At 36.6% G+C, this 18,868-nt stretch overlaps 1 protein-coding gene across 2 annotated transcripts in view; it reads left to right on the forward strand.

Moving 5' to 3' along the window:
• Nucleotides 1-18,302, forward strand: part of TNKS2 (tankyrase 2) — a 33,243-nt gene extending 14,941 nt beyond the window's left edge. Inside the window, exons 13-27 of one of the 2 annotated variants that reach the window (XM_058840870.1) lie at nt 104-183; nt 1,103-1,248; nt 1,627-1,792; nt 2,090-2,309; nt 2,696-2,805; nt 3,494-3,682; nt 4,435-4,687; nt 5,303-5,385; nt 5,963-6,083; nt 7,009-7,106; nt 7,752-7,826; nt 8,832-8,937; nt 9,558-9,744; nt 11,127-11,283; nt 11,573-18,302. In XM_058840870.1, the coding sequence (XP_058696853.1) occupies nt 104-183; nt 1,103-1,248; nt 1,627-1,792; nt 2,090-2,309; nt 2,696-2,805; nt 3,494-3,682; nt 4,435-4,687; nt 5,303-5,385; nt 5,963-6,083; nt 7,009-7,106; nt 7,752-7,826; nt 8,832-8,937; nt 9,558-9,744; nt 11,127-11,283; nt 11,573-11,635 (2,054 nt within the window). In that variant the 3' untranslated portion in view covers nt 11,636-18,302. The remainder of the gene's footprint in view (nt 1-103; nt 184-1,102; nt 1,249-1,626; nt 1,793-2,089; nt 2,310-2,695; nt 2,806-3,493; nt 3,683-4,434; nt 4,688-5,302; nt 5,386-5,962; nt 6,084-7,008; nt 7,107-7,751; nt 7,827-8,831; nt 8,938-9,557; nt 9,745-11,126; nt 11,284-11,572) is intronic. The other variant, XM_058840871.1, reaches the window with a different exon arrangement.
• The last annotated feature ends 566 nt before the right edge of the window (nt 18,303-18,868 follow it).

Genomic DNA, 18,868 nt, shown 5'->3' on the forward strand with positions numbered 1-18,868 from the left:
GTTTCAGGGATTTCCCTTTTAAAAAACTCAAGTTCTTTCCTGTCTTAGCAAATTTCTTCAACTGCCTACACTTACCTGTCACGCAATTTCATTTATTTTGCAGAAGGTATCCCATTAGGTAATTCTGATGCAGATCGACAATTGCTGGAGGCTGCAAAGGCTGGAGATGTGGATACCGTAAAAGTAAGCTTAAACTTCTCCTTCAAAATAAGAGGGAATTTGTCATAGTTTAACCTCAGCCAGCAATCAAGCCCCACAAAGCTGCTTGGTCAATTTCCCCCCAGCAGGTTGAGATAAAAGCAGTTGAGTAGACAAAGCAAAAGCCACACTTGCAGGCAAAGTAGAATAAGGAATTAATTCACTACTTCCTATGGGGGGCGCAGGTGTTCTGCCATCCCCAGGAGAGCAAGGCCTCCATCTCAGTTAACAGTGACTTGGAAAGACAAACTCCATCACCAGAAATGTTCCCCCTTCCTCCTTGTTCCCCCACTTTGTGCTGAGCACGATGCCATCGGGTCTGGAATAGCCCTTTGGTCACTTGGGGTCACCTGTCCTGGCTGTGTCTCCCCCCAGCCTCCTCACCAGCGTGGCAGCACAAAAAGGCCTTGGCTCTGTGTGAGCCCTGCTCAGCAATGACAACAACATCTCTGTATTATCAACCCTGTGTGCAGCACAAATCCAAAACACAGCCCCATACCAGCCACTGTGAAGAAAATTAACTCTACCTCAGCCAAAATAGCACAGAATTATATGTCAGTGTATAATTTCTCAAAGCAAGCAATCAAACAGCCCTTCACTGACTGCTTTAGAATTATGATCCGTCCTAAAACCTTTGTATTGTACAATTATTATGGATTACAGAGTACAGCATTCATCACCTCCAGATGTTTGCCTTATATAAAAAGCATTAATAAGTCAGAGGTGTGGATTTGGGAACAGGTGGATTTTTTTTCTTAGGGCACAATCTGTAAAAACTAGACTGTAAAAATATTTTTTTTAATTGAAAAGTTATGCAAAGTTAGATGTATATTACAATATTCTATGACTAAATTAGAGATGTCAACACTATGTAGTGACATGTTTTGTTTGGGGAAACTGACAGAAGCTGTGTACAGTCCAGAGTGTGAACTGCAGAGATATTGAAGGACGTCAGTCTACACCACTTCATTTTGCAGCTGGATATAACAGAGTATCTGTTGTGGAGTATCTTCTTCAGCATGGAGCTGATGTACATGCAAAAGATAAGGGGTAAATGCTTGAATATATATTTTCTTGGCAATTGTAATTGGTCATCTCTATCAGCTTTTGAATATCGTTAGCTGATAAGCATCCCGTTTCTCTTCAGACATTTTTTTATTTTCATGGAAACTTCTGTTAGAATGAAGGTGTTAAGAATATCCAAAAGTTTTTTCTCTGGCCCTGTGCTTTTACTTCTCTTTAGTGCCCTGCTGATTAAGTTTTTACTGCAATGGTTATTCCTACTATATTAGACTGTTGGGGGTGGCGAGGAAGGTTTTGTTATAGTTTGGTATGGTCAGAGATGCATTATGTTTTAAGTTTATATTGCTTGTTGAAAGAATACCCTATTTTTAAAGAGAGTTTTTCTCTTCTTTTAATTGTTTCCAGAGGACTTGTCCCTTTACATAACGCCTGCTCATATGGTCACTATGAAGTTGCAGAACTGTTGGTTAAACATGGTGCAGTTGTCAACGTAGCTGACTTGTGGAAATTCACTCCCTTGCATGAAGCTGCAGCAAAAGGAAAATACGAGATTTGCAAACTCCTGTTACAGGTATTACATATGCTGGAGGGAGGTAACTTTATTTTCTTGTTCACTTTGAAACTTAAATGGACTTCTTTGAGAAATTGATATGTGGTTTCTAAATTATTGTATGTATTGTATTATTGAATGTTTTCAGTAAAAGGGATACTGTTAGCACCTGTATTGTCCTTTCTCACACAATAAATGGAAGGCTCTCTGCAGGATTCCAATATGTGTTAGAATATTTGCTCAACAAGGCATTAGATGCCTAAGATGCAGCACGTTTATTCTACTGACATACTTATCACCTGTTTCTGGTGTGCACAGCATGGGGCTGACCCTACTAAGAAAAACAGGGATGGAAATACTCCTCTAGACCTTGTTAAAGATGGTGATACTGATATTCAAGACCTACTTAGAGGAGATGCAGCTCTCCTCGATGCTGCAAAGAAAGGTTGTTTGGCCCGAGTAAAAAAGCTCTGTTCACCTGACAATGTCAACTGTCGGGACACACAAGGACGGCATTCAACACCACTACATTTAGCAGGTCAGTCTTCTAATTGAGTGGTTTGATGAGTTATTAATTACTGTGTCTGAACTTTCTATGTCTACGCAAGTTTAGAGTGTAGCCTCAAGCTGGAGAATTCAGTACATTTTCTTTAAAAAATTAATATCTTATGCAAATTAATCTTATGTTGCTTTTCAAACTGTTTAAGTATTTTCCTGTTCTGTCTAGCCAGAGAGGATCTTTTATTGTTTATTGGCAGGTTTTAAAACCAAATGATCTTAAGGTAATGCTGTCCTTTGTAGTAGGTATTACGCTGTCTTCACTGGGATTGACAATTTAATTTACTTTCAAGTAATTTAAGTGAATTACTACTTCTCTACAGCCTGTTGGGGGTGGTATTTTTACTCTGTCCTTCTGCATTCCAGCTGGTTACAATAATTTGGAGGTTGCAGAATACCTGTTGCAGCATGGAGCAGATGTGAATGCACAGGATAAAGGAGGCTTGATTCCACTGCATAATGCAGCATCTTATGGGGTAAATATGTCAAGCTTTCTGAGACTTTATTTCTTAAAAAAAAAAGAAGGTACATTGACAGCATTTTGAGCCTCTGTAGAATGCTTTTGGTATTGAGTTACAATGTAATCTTATTTGTAAGACAGAATGAATAATTAGATCACAGCTTATGTTATAGGTAAAGACTTCTATGAATTTATGAAATCACAAATGTAGTTTTCTGACCATGAACAACACCTAAAAAGCCATCAGGCTAAAAAGTATTCTATAAAATGGCTTTTCTTACCTATGCCAGTCAGGTTTTATCAGGACGATCTCACTTTCACTTACATGACTGCTCTTGAGACAGCAATTCTTTTTGTAAACTTCCTGAATCTTTATCCTCAAATCAAGTGTTTAACCAAAATAGTTGGAGAACTTTCCAAACTGGAAGTTCAAAATCAGGTTTTTTTCCTTTCAGATTCCTCTGGATTTGGACTTTTGTTTTACTCTGTCCTTTTTTCACAAGAGAACAAACTTACTTAACTTTTTGCTGGTATGTCATAGGTGAGGAGGAAAGCACCTTGCTTTAATACTTTTTAAAATCATCATTAAATGCTTTCTAAGAAAATTGAAAATTACTCTGATTACAGAGAAATAGCAGTAATAGTTCTGAAATATTTTAGGACACTGGTACCTTGGAATTTAACAGTTGTCTTTACTTTTCCAGCATGTTGATGTAGCAGCTTTACTTATAAAGTATAATGCATGTGTGAATGCTACAGACAAATGGGCTTTCACACCACTTCATGAAGCAGCCCAGAAAGGAAGGACTCAGCTTTGTGCCTTGTTGCTGGCACATGGGGCTGATCCTACTCTGAAAAACCAAGAAGGACAAACACCGTTGGACCTGGTCACTGTAAGTGATGGGGCTCCTCATGGGAAATCTGTACTTACCTATGTGTGACACCTCATTCTGAAGTAATACAACCACTTCTGCAAAGTTTAAAATACTGTGGTTTCTGTGGGGTTTGTATGCGCCTGGCAAGGGAAGTCAATAGAGCTTTTTAAACCTTCTTTAAATAATTTCTTGCTTCAGGCATCTTATTTCAGTATGGAGTTGGGGGGAAAAAAACCTCAGAATGCTAACAAAATGAATTAATGGTTTGTAATTTGATGCTTTGAATTCACTGCTTAGAGTTTGACTAATACAAAAGCTATGAGAATAAAGTATAAGCAAGCGTTGTAGCAGCATAAATTGAAGAAACTGTCTGGTTAAGTTTTTAGGGGTGTTTTTTCTAAGTATTATAATGTAATCCAAAACTACACTCAGAGTAACTGTTTTGTTTCATAAATTCTGTTTGCCAGTAGAAGCTTCTGTTCATTTTTTGTAGCAAATTAATTCTGTTTAACTGCCCCTAATTTTTTTTCGAAATATTGAAGACTTTACTTTTTACCTTTTTACAGCTTTTATGTATAAACATTTTACAGTTTTGTGTATGCTGTTGGCAGAAAAGACCATTTGTAAGATGCACTGTAAAATGCATGTTTTCCCAATATTATTTTGCAGTGTACTTAAGAAATCTGATATAATAATATAATTCTAAGAAAAAAAAGAAAAATTGTGTAAGGGTGTTCCTCTGTTTTGATGAGTTGTTTTCTGTTCTTTAGGCAGACGATGTCAGTGCATTACTGACAGCAGCAATGCCTCCTTCTGCCTTACCAACTTGCTACAAACCTCAGGTTATAAGTGTGTCCCAGACTACAGGTTCTGCAGCTGATTCCCTCTCTTCTGTTCCATCCAGTCCATCCAGTCTGTCTGCTGCAAGTAGTCTTGACAACTTATCTGGTAGTTTTTCTGAACTTCCTTCTGTTGTTGGCACAAACTGTGCAGAGGGAGCTACTGTTCTGGAGAAAAAAGAAGGTGAGGCTTTCTCAGGGGTGAATGACATTTCTTAGCAAATGGTATAAAGAACACAGAGGTGTGAAGTTTCCCTTCATAGAGATATTATGACATATGCAATATTTACATTCCTTATGATGTCATTAATGAGGGACAAAAGTCTGAAAGTCTTGTAATATAAGATTTTACTGTTTTCCCCTTACAGAGCCTTTAAAATGTTTCTTGCTGAACAAAGTCAATATGGTGAATTGTGTTTTAAAAGAGAAGTCAAATGAAATTTGGCTGCATACCAAGCAGTATTTTACTGCAAATTTTATCTTATTTTTAAGAGGCTGTTCTTGTATCAGGTATCGTAAAAGGTTACTTCTATGACATTTTACTTGTCAATATATTTTCAGTAGTAACTTGCATTTCTGGTAGCTGGTTGGCTTGTTCTGTGGAAGCACAAAGACTGCTCTTAGGGAGGTAGAAGAGCAGATTAAGTTGCTGCTGGTTAGTGATACATATATTTAATTCACATCTGCAAAAGACGAGGAATTTCTGTCTCTCATTATTGCCACAGACAGGGGGAGATATGTATGCCTTATTTTACAATACAGGTATGAATGTACATTGTGAGTTTTTCTTCTTACCCAGTTTCAGGTGTAGATTTTAGCATTAATCAGTTTGTGCGGAACCTTGGCCTTGATCATCTGATTGACATATTTGAGAGAGAACAGGTAAGTGGTTATATTTATTTCCAAATACTCTGGACTGGAAAGCAATGGAATAAATAGCAACTAGATAGTATAATGCAGTAAGATAGATTTTAAGTGAGTGACTGTCAAAATGAGTGGAATGAAGGAAAGGCCTGTAACTGGATTTTTAACTGATACATAAAATAAATGTATGTGAAAATGTATTTTTACAGATTAACAGATGGGGGCAGTACTGTTCATATCAGTTTAGCAGTTGTAGCAGTGTTTCCTTTCAGTGGTATAAATGGTAGGGGGAATTAGTAGTCTGTGTTAATTAGTAATTTCGGTGTTTGTTTGAATACATATAGAAGAGTATTTCTTGATCAGAAAAATGATCCTTGGAAGCAATGCAAGTTACAATTTTTAGTTTGTAGCATGTTCATTTAACACAAAAAGTTAGAATAAAGTAGTTGAGTAGAATACAGAAGTAATACACTGAAGCCTATTATGTTCCTGTTCTTTTCATACTTGCTTTTTCTCACAGCTATTGTGAGGTATATTTTCACTGGCAGTTGGCATTTGTTCCAATATAAAAAACATGGTCTTGCTTTCATTATAGATAACATTGGACGTATTGGTTGAAATGGGACACAAAGAATTGAAGGAAATTGGCATTAATGCTTATGGCCATAGGCATAAAATCATCAAAGGAGTTGAAAGACTTATTTCTGGACAGCAAGGTATATGGTTATTTTAAATTGTCACATAATACTGCCTTTACATGATCAATTTTTATAAATTACTTATGTTATTCCAAATTGTAACTCATTAAAAAGAATATAAATGACATATTTATCAGGTAATAAAACCTGACCTAGAAAATGGCACTTCAAATGGTAAAGAGTATCTTCTGACTTGAAACTTGAGTACTTGTTATTTATGCTGTGAATTACTGTGAATGTTGCCTTTCAATTCTCTGATTTATATTTTTTCTCTATGGTCATTCTTTTGTGTTTACTTAGGTAAAATGTTGATCAAGTGCAAAATGCTCATAATAAGCTCCTTGAGTTGGGGAGTATTTATCTTCCTGAAAGCACTCTGAAGAGCAGAGCACATTCTGTTGATGAGTTCAGGCCTGTTATGTACTGTTTGTTGGGTCCTGCCACAGAATGCTGTCTGCTCACTCAAAAAGCCAGCTGAAATTCCTACACTTTTTTTTAAAAACAGAGTTGGTGTGCTTTCAGTGAACCAAAATTAATGTAATTGCTTTGTTCAACAGCTTTAGCTTACATTGAAATTACTGCTAAAGCCTCTTTATTTATGTGGGACTGTTGATACCAGCACAGTCCCAGCAGTCCTGAATTCATCGTTGATGATGCCATTGCCACTAGTTTTGGCCTCTGTATAAGGACTGGTTTTTCCCTGTTTCACTGCCTGGAGTTGGAATGAATTCTGAAGTAAGCAAGTGCTTAAAAGTATTTCCCTTGTTGTGTGTATTAGTATACTGAGCTAAGCGTGGACAAATGGGTTAGTGCATCTGATATGATGATGCTTGCTGAGAGAGGGACCAGTCAGTGTCCACAGATCAGAGAAAACAACTGCAATTTCTGAAACTGTGTTTAATTACATTCACATACATTTTGCTGTGTTTTATTAAATTCACAGGACTTAACCCATACTTAACTCTAAATACTTCTGCTAGTGGAACTATTCTCATAGACCTTTCCACCGAAGACAAGGAATTTCAGTCAGTAGAAGAAGAGGTAAATGCCATTCTTTCTAGTCCCTCAGTATTTTTCTATTGCTACTAAAGAAGTAAATAAAGTATTGCTAGACAATTTAACAGTGCAGTGAACATTGCTAAGTTTAAGAAGAATTTGCATGACAGTACTTCAGATTCCTGACTTTGACTGCACCACTTACAATCTGTGCTCATGATGTCTGTAACTTTTTACTTTCTTATATTATTATTATTGGTTGTAATATTTTTAAAGCCTCTACTATATATCAAATCTCTTCAGTGTAACATAAATTCTATGCAACCAGTGGACTGTCCACTTGTCATACATGGTTTTACATCACTTTCTTTCAAAGTGCTGTAATCACATAAGGCAAAATTCTGAACAAACACAGTTTTAAAGAGATTAGTGACAGTCTTCTCCAGTTTGAAAACTAGACCATGGAGCACTCAAAATATGTTGGTTTTTTTTTTAGATCATTAAACCTGTTCATGTGTCTTCACAAAATCTGCCATTACTTAACAGCCAGTCACCGAAAAATTTCTCTTACGATTGGTAATTGTGTTAACACATAATTAGTTCTTTTCATATTTGACTTGTGTAAAGGAAACCTGTGTTGAATGTTTACTGAAATAATGTAATCCTCTTTAAAAAATTCTTAATTTTCAGATGCAGAGTACTGTCCGAGAGCACAGAGATGGAGGACATGCTGGTGGTGTCTTCAGTAGATACAACATCTTAAAGGTGCCTGTTGTTCTTTATGGCCAGTGGTTTTACACCTTTGGAGTTTTGTCTAAAAGGAACATATTAATAAAATACTCTACACTTGCTTGAGTTCTATAATGTGACAAAATGCGTCATTCTGAGACGTGCACAGGATAAAGATCATCTAGGGAAATTCAAAGACTTAAGTTTATATGGAAAAGGTTCTTACGGGTTGATAGTTAGGAAGAAATTTTAGGAGGAATTGACATAGAAGGATCTCACTGAAAACTGGAGAATTTTTGAAGAAAAAGGCAGAAGGTTTTATAGGAAACAGAAGAGGGTGTCTTTTGAGGGAGAATGGCAGGAAAAAAAACACAGGAATGAAAAGCAAAACTTTTTAACTCTTATTTTGGCTTGATTTAACATCAAATGAGTGTAAAAAAACCAAGGAGTAGACAAGTTTAAATAATCCAATGTAATTTTGGTTTGTATTTATGTGGTTTTCCCTCTGAAGTAACTGTAATTTTCATTAATACCATAAATATTTCGATTTTCAAGCAACTACTACTAAGCTGTAGTCTGAACTGAAGTTACAGTGGAATTGCTATGCTATATCTACGTGCACAAGACTTTGCAATGCCCAGCATACATCTGCAGGGAGTTTGTAATTTACTTTCTTTTAGAAGTGCTTCACAAGTGTTCATGGAAGACATTTCTTAATTTACTGCTTGATCTTTTTACTAGTGATTTGGCATAAGAAGAATTATGACTGAGCCTGCTACATTTAAATTAGAGTATTTAATTTAAGGATTATTAAGTAGGGACTCTGTAAAATGAATAGGTTCTTAAGTGTATAACTATTATTTACTTGTCATACTACAACAATCAATTTATGCAGGATAAGTCAATTTTTGTGTCATTGAGTCCCAAGGAAAGTATTCTTCCATTGGCAGTGTTACTGTACTGTAGTGTAGTTCCTATAACTTGGTTATACAGCTGTCCAGTAAAGTGAACAGTTTTTTGGTGTCATTTTGACTGTTTCAGATTCAGAAAGTATGCAACAAAAAACTCTGGGAAAGATACACTCACAGGAGGAAAGAGGTCTCTGAGGAGAATCATAACCATGCCAATGAAAGGATGCTGTTTCATGGTGAGAATTTGAAATGCACTTTACGAACTTAGTTCACCATCACCACTCTTTATTGTTGGAGAGTTTCTGCTGTCTCAAAGTAAATTTCCTCAGTGGAAGTAGGTTCTAGGTTTTAGGTGAGTTTTTATGAATGACTGTTTGTGTATTTCACAAAGGATGGTACAATGTACCGTATCATTGTTCTGAAATTCTCCTTGTCTCCTCCTGGAGGGGACTTCAAAGATCTAAGTGAAAACATTTAAGCAATTATGAATGAAGATTAAGTAGTGTGCCTCCTCAAGTCTGTTTTATCAACTGTATGACCAAAATTATTGAAGGTCAAACTTTATTCTGTTAAGGATTGTTTTGGGGTGGGATTTTTTTGTTTGTTTTCTTGGATTATAAGTTGATAAGTTAGTTTTGTTCAGTATTCCAGAAAAGATAGCTTATCATTATCAAGGTAAAGCCAATTGAAGTTTTTCCTGTGTACAGATACAGTTTGTCCCAGTGAGCGAAGTTCACAGTGCATGTTCATAAGGAAGGCTACATAGTTCCCAACACAATGGGAATGAGTGGTTGAATTGTGACATGTACAAAAATCTGTGAAGTGTATTTTCAATATTTTGCTTTCTTTCTCTTAGGCTCCCCATTTGTGAATGCAATCATTCACAAAGGCTTTGATGAGAGACATGCCTATATAGGTGGCATGTTTGGAGCTGGGATTTATTTTGCTGAGAATTCTTCGAAAAGCAATCAGTATGTATATGGAATTGGAGGTGGCACTGGATGTCCAATTCACAAAGATAGATCTTGCTATGTTTGCCACAGGTAAGTCCCTTGAAAGACTCTGATTTTGCTTTTGTATATTGTGTCCTAGACTATCAATGCAGCAGTTTCTCTCTGAAGAAAGATTTGCTTGGTAACCAGACCTTCTCAGTGCTCTCTGTGTGCTGGGCCTAGTAGAAACTTTCAGAAAACTGACATTTAAGTCCTAAAGAACTTTCGATCATCTTCAGTGCATTTAACCATATCTTTACCCTTACTTACTATAAAAGTCAGACTTAGGGAGACAGAAAGTTAAGAGGATCTACTAGATGCTTATATGAAAGATGCAGCAATATGAGAGTTTAGTTCATTGCCTTTTACAGAGAAAGGAGATATTCAGAGATATTCAAATGCAGTATTTTTTCAAGGGGGATGTACTTTGTAACAGTCAGCCCTCACATCACTGCTTTTTCACACACTGAAGTAGAGACGTGGATTTGGGTCTTCTGCCACTAACTGAGTTCTTGAATCCGCTTTTCAACAGAAACACCTGTTATGTCTTACCAACACCATCAGTACAGAATAAACTCTTAGGTCATGGAGTCAGTTTTGGTGATGACAGTCATTTCAGAAGAATATTTAGCGTTTGTGTGTATCCTGTTTTTACATTGGTATACAAGGATAATGTCATCTTTCTAGTATCCTTTTGAGTCTCTCCTCCTTTTCATGTTGCATATTCTTTTCTGGCACTTAAATAATGAGGAATGTCTTCTGGAGTTACAGAGGATGTCAAGAGTTTTTTCATGCTTTCTAAAGTTTTGGATAAGAAGGGGGTTTTAGTTTGTCTTCTACAAAGAGTGAGAAAAGCAAAAGTTTTGGCAGAGTGAAATGGTACATTACCTTGGTCTATAAAAATGCCAGGATTCCATTGTCATTGCAGTTGGCACATGTGCACAGAAATAAGAGCCCTTGTTGAGTCTTTTAATAGTGAAAACAGCATAACAAACTGACAAATGCTAGTCTGACGTATTTTGCATTGACCTAGAGTTTGCACTTGGCCTTGATGTTGACTTGGCTGTTGGATACAAATCTAGCATTAGAACACTGGTGAATTATGTTGTCAGGATGAGTAATTGGGGGAGGGGATAAAAAACTTTTTCCTAAAAAATGCAAAAAAAGAAAATAAATAAGTAACAGACAGAGGAAAGGTGGTGGCAATCTCTGAGTACATTGTTAAGCATGCTGTTTCCAGTAACTGAGATAAACGTTTTTCCACGTTACTACCAACTCTTTCCTTGGGCTAGAGTTTTCCAAAGTGAGTGTAACATTTGTTCAGCAAAACAGAACCTGAGAAATTTATGAAATATGTAAGCTGACTAAAGTTGCTTCAAGGTTCAAAGTCATAAGCATTGTGTATTCATGGTCCTTTTTCCCTTTTGACACAGGCAGTTGCTCTTCTGTCGTGTAACACTGGGCAAGTCCTTTCTGCAGTTCAGTGCAATGAAAATGGCTCATTCTCCCCCGGGACATCATTCAGTGACTGGGCGGCCCAGTGTAAATGGATTGGCATTGGCAGAATATGTCATTTACAGAGGAGAGCAGGTAAATAGCTTTTGGGTTGGTTTTACAGACTCTCTTTTAGCTTTTTCAAAGGCATGTAATACATTGGGGTGGTTTGTGGTGCTGTGACTTGCTTTTGTCTTAGAGCAAACTCCAGCTGTGGTTGCAGGGGAAAGGATGCATGTTTCCTGAACGATCCAGGGATTTTTATCTTTGACATCTTGCCCTTTTTTCGTTTGGCATTAATAATTTTTTCTCCTCCCTAGCAAACATTCTGAACTTATCCAGAGAATGAAATAATAATACACAAATGTGTGTGTCACTCTTCCAGGCTTATCCAGAATACTTGATTACTTACCAGATTATGAAACCTGAAGCCACCACTGATGCATAAGAAAAGTTACTTGTGGGAAACCATCAGACTTCGGATGCGAAGATATCAATGGCTGCCATCCTGATAATTACAAGTTTTTGTTGAAAACTTCCCATTCCCAGGTGGTGTGGTAGCAAATGTGAACAAAATATACCAGTTTTGACTTGATAAAGCTTTAATAATGTACAGTATGTTTTTCTAAAATTTCAGAAATGTCCTCTTCTTCAGCACTTTAACAGATACCATTCCAGGCATAAACTGGGGTTTGGCTGTACTAAATTATAAACAAAAATTAACTTGAAACAATGGTTTTATACAATACTGCATTCAAATCTAGCAGAAATTGTAATGGTCTATACAGGAACTCATTTTACTAATATTGTGTTCTTTAAAACACTGCATTTACACTGAAAACGTTTTCATTTGTAAAACTGTAAATAAGAGCTTTTGTACTAGCCTGGTATTTATTTACATTGCTTTGTAATATAAGTGTTTTAGAACTGCAATCTTGTACAAAATGTTCTTTCCAGATGTTGGTTTGTTCATCTCTGTTTTCTCATGCAAGATAGATTGTCAATTTTTTTCAGGTTTTATCACTTAATCGTGAGGGAGAAAACAAATTTTATCTGAAGAGGTTTAGAAATATCCAACTTTAGATTGAATACAAAAATTTTTGTTCTGTATTTTTATTTATGAAATATACATTCCTGAGAATGATGGGCTATGAAAATAGAATGTTCCAGACAAATTCTAAAGTGGTTTTCCACCTACTTCCTAGAGTTGCATATTTTATTTCTGTAAAATGCCTTTTGAAATTTTTTATTTAACTATAGGTATAGTTAACCTGTATCCTCACTTCAAGGCTAGTAGGCCTTGCAAGTTACAGTTTTAGTAAATTATTTTCTTTGAATGTAGATGGAAAATTAACCTCAAGAAGTTCTTTCTTGAGTATCTCTTGCTTACATTTAAGCCAGGAAATTAAATACTTTATTCCTAACATGAGGGCAAACAACTTGGCCTTTTTTGAATGCTTGTTTTGGTAGATTAATCTACCTGTTGGTGCAAGTAGATTAATATGAGCATTGCAAGGTGGAAATGTTGAAAGCCATCCTGTCATCCCCTGTGTCTCTCCATGTTAACGTTCAAGCTGTGGTTGAAGCAGGTGTGTAGGAGTGTGTTTGTCTGCTTTCAGCTGAGTGGAACTGGTGGGGCTGCATGTTCTGCTCCCAGCTCAGCCAGCTGGGAGGGGAGGAGCAGCTCTGCCACAGCAGCAGCTGCCTTTGGTAGCCCTGGTGAGGCCCCTTGGACAGAGGAAGAGTGTAAAAGGTGCAGCCCCTGTCCAGGTCTCATTGGGGGTTCCTGACTGCACTTATCTGCTCAGTCAGCTCTGTCATAGCTCTCGTGTGTATTCTGCTTTTCTGCCATCTGCAGTTTTTACCTACATATTTCAAAAATATGTAAATACAAATTATAAGTTACTTGGGGTTAAAGTGGGTAGGAGTATATTTTAGTTGTTTAATATTTCTACATACAGAACACTGTCCCAGAAGACAATTTGTTTGCAGGGCATGTTACCTTACCATGGTTTTAAATGTAGTAACTGGTCAAGATAATGAAATCCTCTTGCTGATGTGGTGGTTATGTGATTATGCTCTATGTAAAAATGTATTGAACCTTACCCAGTTATGTGAGGAAACTGAATAAGATTGCAGAATTCTTGCAGAAAGTAATATTGGCTATGAATAAAAAAGGCTTTGATTTTTAGGTACTTTCTCCCAGCATGTTGCCTGTTCCTTAGGTATAGTAATGCTGGAATTTGTGTTCATGCAAAATCTGTTAATTATGTTTAAAACTTTTTTGTTATTGCTAAAATGCTTCATTCTATATAAATGATCACCTAATGTCTTGTAAAATATTGTGGTATGATAGCATTTTAAGTGGTACCACAATGTTGGTTTTGTCTGTTTGGGGATTTTTTGAGCTGTTTTTTTGCATGACATACCTTGCACTCTGAAGACGGAAGCTGTAATGATTTGGTAATACTGACTGTTGAGGTGAACCTTTAATCCCTTGTGCAATTAGTTCTGCTTTACTCATCTTGAAGTGTCTTTACATGTACTGTATGACATTCCATATCCATTTAACACTAAATAAATTTAATTCACTGGTTTTCTGGTTGCATGGGAGTAATTACAGATGTAGTATGTTAACCCATTGTTTTAAATTGTAGGCATGCACAATGCTGTAACAAACTGCATCAGTGGAGGCAAAATTAATTACATTAAGTAGAAGAGCTTTTAATGCAGATGAAAACCTGTAAATACTGTGGCAACTTGTAGTTTGATTTATGGCTCACTAACAGCTTTAGCTAGCAGTGAAAAGGTGTTAATAATAAACCCAGAAGTAAGCTTCAATTTGTGCATTTAAAACTCCATTATATGGTCCAAAACTGAGAAAGAAAACTTGCTTACATTGGCTTTGTAAAATGAAAAGTAACCTCAAGAGTCTTACCTTTCAGATAACTGCATGGGTGTGATACATACATGAGCAACAACAGAAGGAACTGTTTAGATCACTGGTAGTATTGCAATAAGTAAGTAATTTTATTTCAGTAGGACCATTTATATGGTGGTAGGTTTCCAAAACCAGATTTATAGAAGACTTAAATAGATGTGAGCACTAGAGGGCAGGAGAGCAAATGTTTTCTAAGATCAGTGGTAATGAAAGTCTTTAAAGGGTCTTGGGAACAAAACTGATAAAATTGCCCCTGCAAATTTCATGCATCTAGGTTGTAAAAAACTAACTTTCCATTCTGCATTAGATTTGGTTTTGTTCAATTAAATAATTAGTATAAAAAGAAATGATACAACTGAACAAATTGAAATATTAGAATCTTAAGAAAATTTACTTGTAAGTTAGACTTTAGTTTTTAGGAACCAAAGAAAACAATTCAACCATACTCTCTTATAGAATTGAAAAAGTTGATGATCCAGAGGTATGTTGGCATTCATTCTGAGTGCAAATGACTGTGTATAAAGGAATTGCTGCTCTCCTTTCTACCCTGAACTTGCTCATTAGCCATGTGTGTATCTGTGAGTACACACACACTTGCTCACTCTCTGGGAAAAAAAAAAATAAAAGAAGTTTTAAATGTCTCTTCCTGCAGAACATCACTGTCAGTGAGAGTGCTGCAGCCTAGGAGCCATGACCCCTTCTTCAGCCCATCTCCTGAACTTGATGTAATAAAATGGATTTTTTTTCCACTGGAAACAGCCCCATGGGTGGCTTTCTTCTGACTTGCAGTTTAAAAAAATGGCATAGAGACGTGGTTGCTGTTGAGCTGAAGCAACCAAGGCTGCTCTTGCCTTCAGTGACCTGGCAGTGAGTGACAGAGGCCTGCCCCTCTGTGGTTCTTGGAGCTGTGCTTAAGTAGCTGTAGGAGGTGGAGGTGGTGCCACCAAGGGAAGTGCTAGAGTGGAGAGCACAAGGGGAGGTATGTCCCTCCTCTTGCCCCTGTGCAGCAAGCATAAGCAGTGGTGCTTCTGAGGGTATTAAGGGGTTTCTTCCCTCTCCCTGTGGCTCACTAGATCAGGAAGAGCTACAGGGAGCCAGAACAGAACATAGAAGAAAAAGCACGTAGATGACTGGTTTGAAGATAACAAGTTCTGCCCTAAAAGGGGCAAGGTTGGCCACTGATAGAAGACAGGAAGGAGAGAATAAAAGAAATAATAATCTGCAAAAAAAGGCAAATTCTACATGCACTGAAAAGGCATGGTAGTAATAAAAAATACAGTTGGTAGGAATGGCCAAAGTAATCATGGTACATCCGCTTCCAAATTTATGTTTGACATAAAAAAGCAAACAAAAACTGATGTGTAGACATTATAGGGATTTCAAGAGGGCTCCTCTTGAGAAGAACACACATATTTTAGAAGGGTAAAGTTGCAGCCAATTCAAAACATTAATGTTAGACCTGAGGAAAAAGTGTGTGCAAGAAAAGAAATAGGATTTAAATACCAAAGGCAAATGCCCTGCACAATAGATCTTCAAAACTTTGGTTTTGAAGCATTGATTATCAGAGACAAGCTGAAAACCCCCAGCAGACAGCATAAGAGCAAAGTATGTCACATTAAATTATCCACATGGTTCTGTATACTGGTAGGATATATATGGGGAGGTGAGGATTTTAGCGCAGCCAGAAAATTTGAAATGGAGGTGAGATCCATCTCTCCATCTGCAATCTTGATAAAACTGGTTCATTTATAAGTGTGTTTCAGCTGGGGTCTTCCTGGGGGGCTCCTGGCATGTGCAGTGACACAGCCAGGGGAACACTTTCTTGCAGAGTTTTTAAGCTAGAACCTTTAGCAGTTTTTAAAAGACCACAGCAGAATTATTTGCAAACCTTAACATTTAAAACAAATATGAATTGTTTAAGGAGCAGAAGAACATACACCAGTGCCTAAGAATGTGTTTCCAACTTTTATAGTTGGAAAAGCAGCTTCATATCAGTTGCTAGTACTGTGTACAGATCTGGGGTGGTACATGTGGGGAAGGATTAATATTGAATAGTGTAGCTAATAGAAGTAGCCTGAGAAATGGACTGGGAAGTAGTTGCTTTTTTCAGGGCCAGAGGGGTCTGGTTTTGTGTTGTCCAGTTGCTCTTAAAGGCAACCTTTGCCAGCAATGCATTTGGAAGCTTATTTCACAAGAAATTTATTCAATTTTGTGGGGCTGTGGACATCATAGATCAATAGAAGTGTACAGAAATAGAATTCTTGCTAGCCTGACAAAGAAGCTGGTAAGTAAATTAAGCAGGTAAATAAATAAATAGGTTGGACTCAGTCTTGGAGGTCTTTTCCAATCGTACTGATTCTGTGAAAGGAAAAAACAGATTTTGTTGCAAAAATAAGTAACAGTAAATCAATTAGTCTATATAATATATATGACCCACTAAGAGGGATATTGTATCTAACAGCTTTCTATTTTTAAATAGGAGGTTACAGCAGTTACATTAAGTATTGTTTTAATTAATGAGTGAGCTACTAAGCAGTCCAGAAGTGTCATCTTTAAATAAGTAAACCTGTGTGTGATGACCAATGTCTGATAGTTGTTCCTTATTTGAAAGTATTTGACTGAACCATTGTAAACATGAAATTAATTAGATTTGAAATGAAAAAGGTTTCCTTTGGATATTAAGTATTCATTAGAGCACTTGTTTTCATCAAAGTCTAATGCTGTATTTATGAAAAAAACCTACTTAGCAGGTGGATGCTAAAATTTAAAGATATATAAATAATTGAAAAATACACAAGTGCAATTTTACAGACAACATAGTGCCAGTAATAACATGATGCCCCCAAAGTACATTGTGTCAAAGGTGTTATTTAATACAAAGATTCTAAACCAAATAATCAGACAGTGAAATAAATCTGACTGCAGACTAAATGGACTAAATGTTAGAGCTTATTTCAAAAATTAGGAATGTGAAAATGCACTAGAAACTAAAAAATGATAGGTTTTAAGAAAATGTTCTCCTATTGGGAGTAAATCTCGAATGGAGAACCATTTAGCACATTACTATAGAGATGGATTTCTGAAGGTGCAGAACAGACCTTGAGAAAAAAGTGAAGTTTAAAAAAAAGGGGGGAGCAGGGGTGTGGGTGTAATTGACTGAGCATCTCAGAGTGGTGGCAACTACATCAACAGAGAAAATCAGGTCAGTGGTACACCACAAGGTCTGAAGTAGTCCACACTGAATTAGAGTGAATGTCTTGATAAGGAGGAAAAATCAGGGAAACATGGTGGTCTTAAGTGTGTCAGATGGCTGAATTTCTGAAATAAAAAATTACAGTGAACCTTCTATCCAACATCCTACGTATATACGCAATGTAAGCATTATGAGTAGCTTTAAAAGCCTCTTGGCATTTGTATAATTAGACTCAAAATGATACAGAGAGGCAGAATGATGAGCTAGCTCATTTCAAACAATTCTCAATAGTAGCACAGAGCAGATAAATCCTGGGGGGAATGCTAATGGGAATAACCCATTATGGGAAGGATTGGACAAATATGGAAACCTGCTTTTTTATGTAATTGTGTATTAGACTGTAGTCCAAAGCACTTCTGAAATACCACCTGCTATTAAAAGTGTTTGTAGTCAATCGTAAATTTGGAAACATTAATAAAAAGAACATATAAAATACAGAAAGAAATAATAGTGATTTCAGACCTGAAATCCAAACCTGAATTTTGGATAGTTTTATTCACATAAGTACCATGTGTCTGCTGTAGGGACACAGTCCAGCAGAAATACTGAAATCACGACAGTACTTTGCAAGAGATATGAGAACCTTGTACATGCGGCAAATTTTAAAAGCCAAGGACTCAGTCAAAATAGTCCATAAACTCTTGGGTTTAGGTATGCCTCCTCTATGTCTTCTGAGACTTCCCTCCCCTTTCTCAGAAATACTAGCTTTTCAGTAAAGCAGTTGAACAAAATGTATGAGTTAAATATTTCTTATATCAAGTTTCAGTTGTGTTTAGTTTTCTGTAAAGAAGAAAGAATAATGGGGTGACTTTGTACAATTAAATATTTAGTTACAATATTATTGTGTAATAGGGTACATTGTTATGTATTACAGATGTTTCATTGCAATATCAATAAATAACATATTTTCCTTTAAAAAAACCAAACTACAAAATAGTGGTTAATATGTCTCCTTCATTGGACTGAATTTGCAGTACATGTTTTGTGGAGTTTGTGGTTCAGCATCTTTAACCTACTAAAAATACTGTTAAAATACGGGTTTGAACTCACTGACCTACTAGTTTTAGCATAATGAATTATATCTGTAAACACATATTTGCCTCACAATTCTAATAGTCTCAGGAAAATTAATCAGAACTATATTTATACCATAATTTAGCAATACAGTGTTTTAAGGTTATTGAGTGAAATAGTTATCATCTCATGGTCAGACACAATGCATTCTCCCCTGTCATATCTGATTCTACCAGCAAAATGCAACCAGGATTTCCCAAGCAAATTCATTGTGTCCTTTAGTTTTAAAATTGACTTTATTCAGGTTTCTCCTTTGTTGCAGCATTTTGTCTCTTTAGACCCATCAGAATTATTGAAGTGTGATGGCCTTTTGCACCTTCTCCCTTGTTGCAGAGAGCAGGGATGTGCCAGCATTAAGCACCTCAGCCTCTCAGTTCAGAGCCTGCCCCTCTCTGGACCCTCTGTCTGATCTG

The sequence above is a fragment of the Poecile atricapillus genome, chromosome 6, assembly GCF_030490865.1.
Source record: "Poecile atricapillus isolate bPoeAtr1 chromosome 6, bPoeAtr1.hap1, whole genome shotgun sequence".
Lineage (NCBI taxonomy): Eukaryota > Metazoa > Chordata > Aves > Passeriformes > Paridae > Poecile > Poecile atricapillus.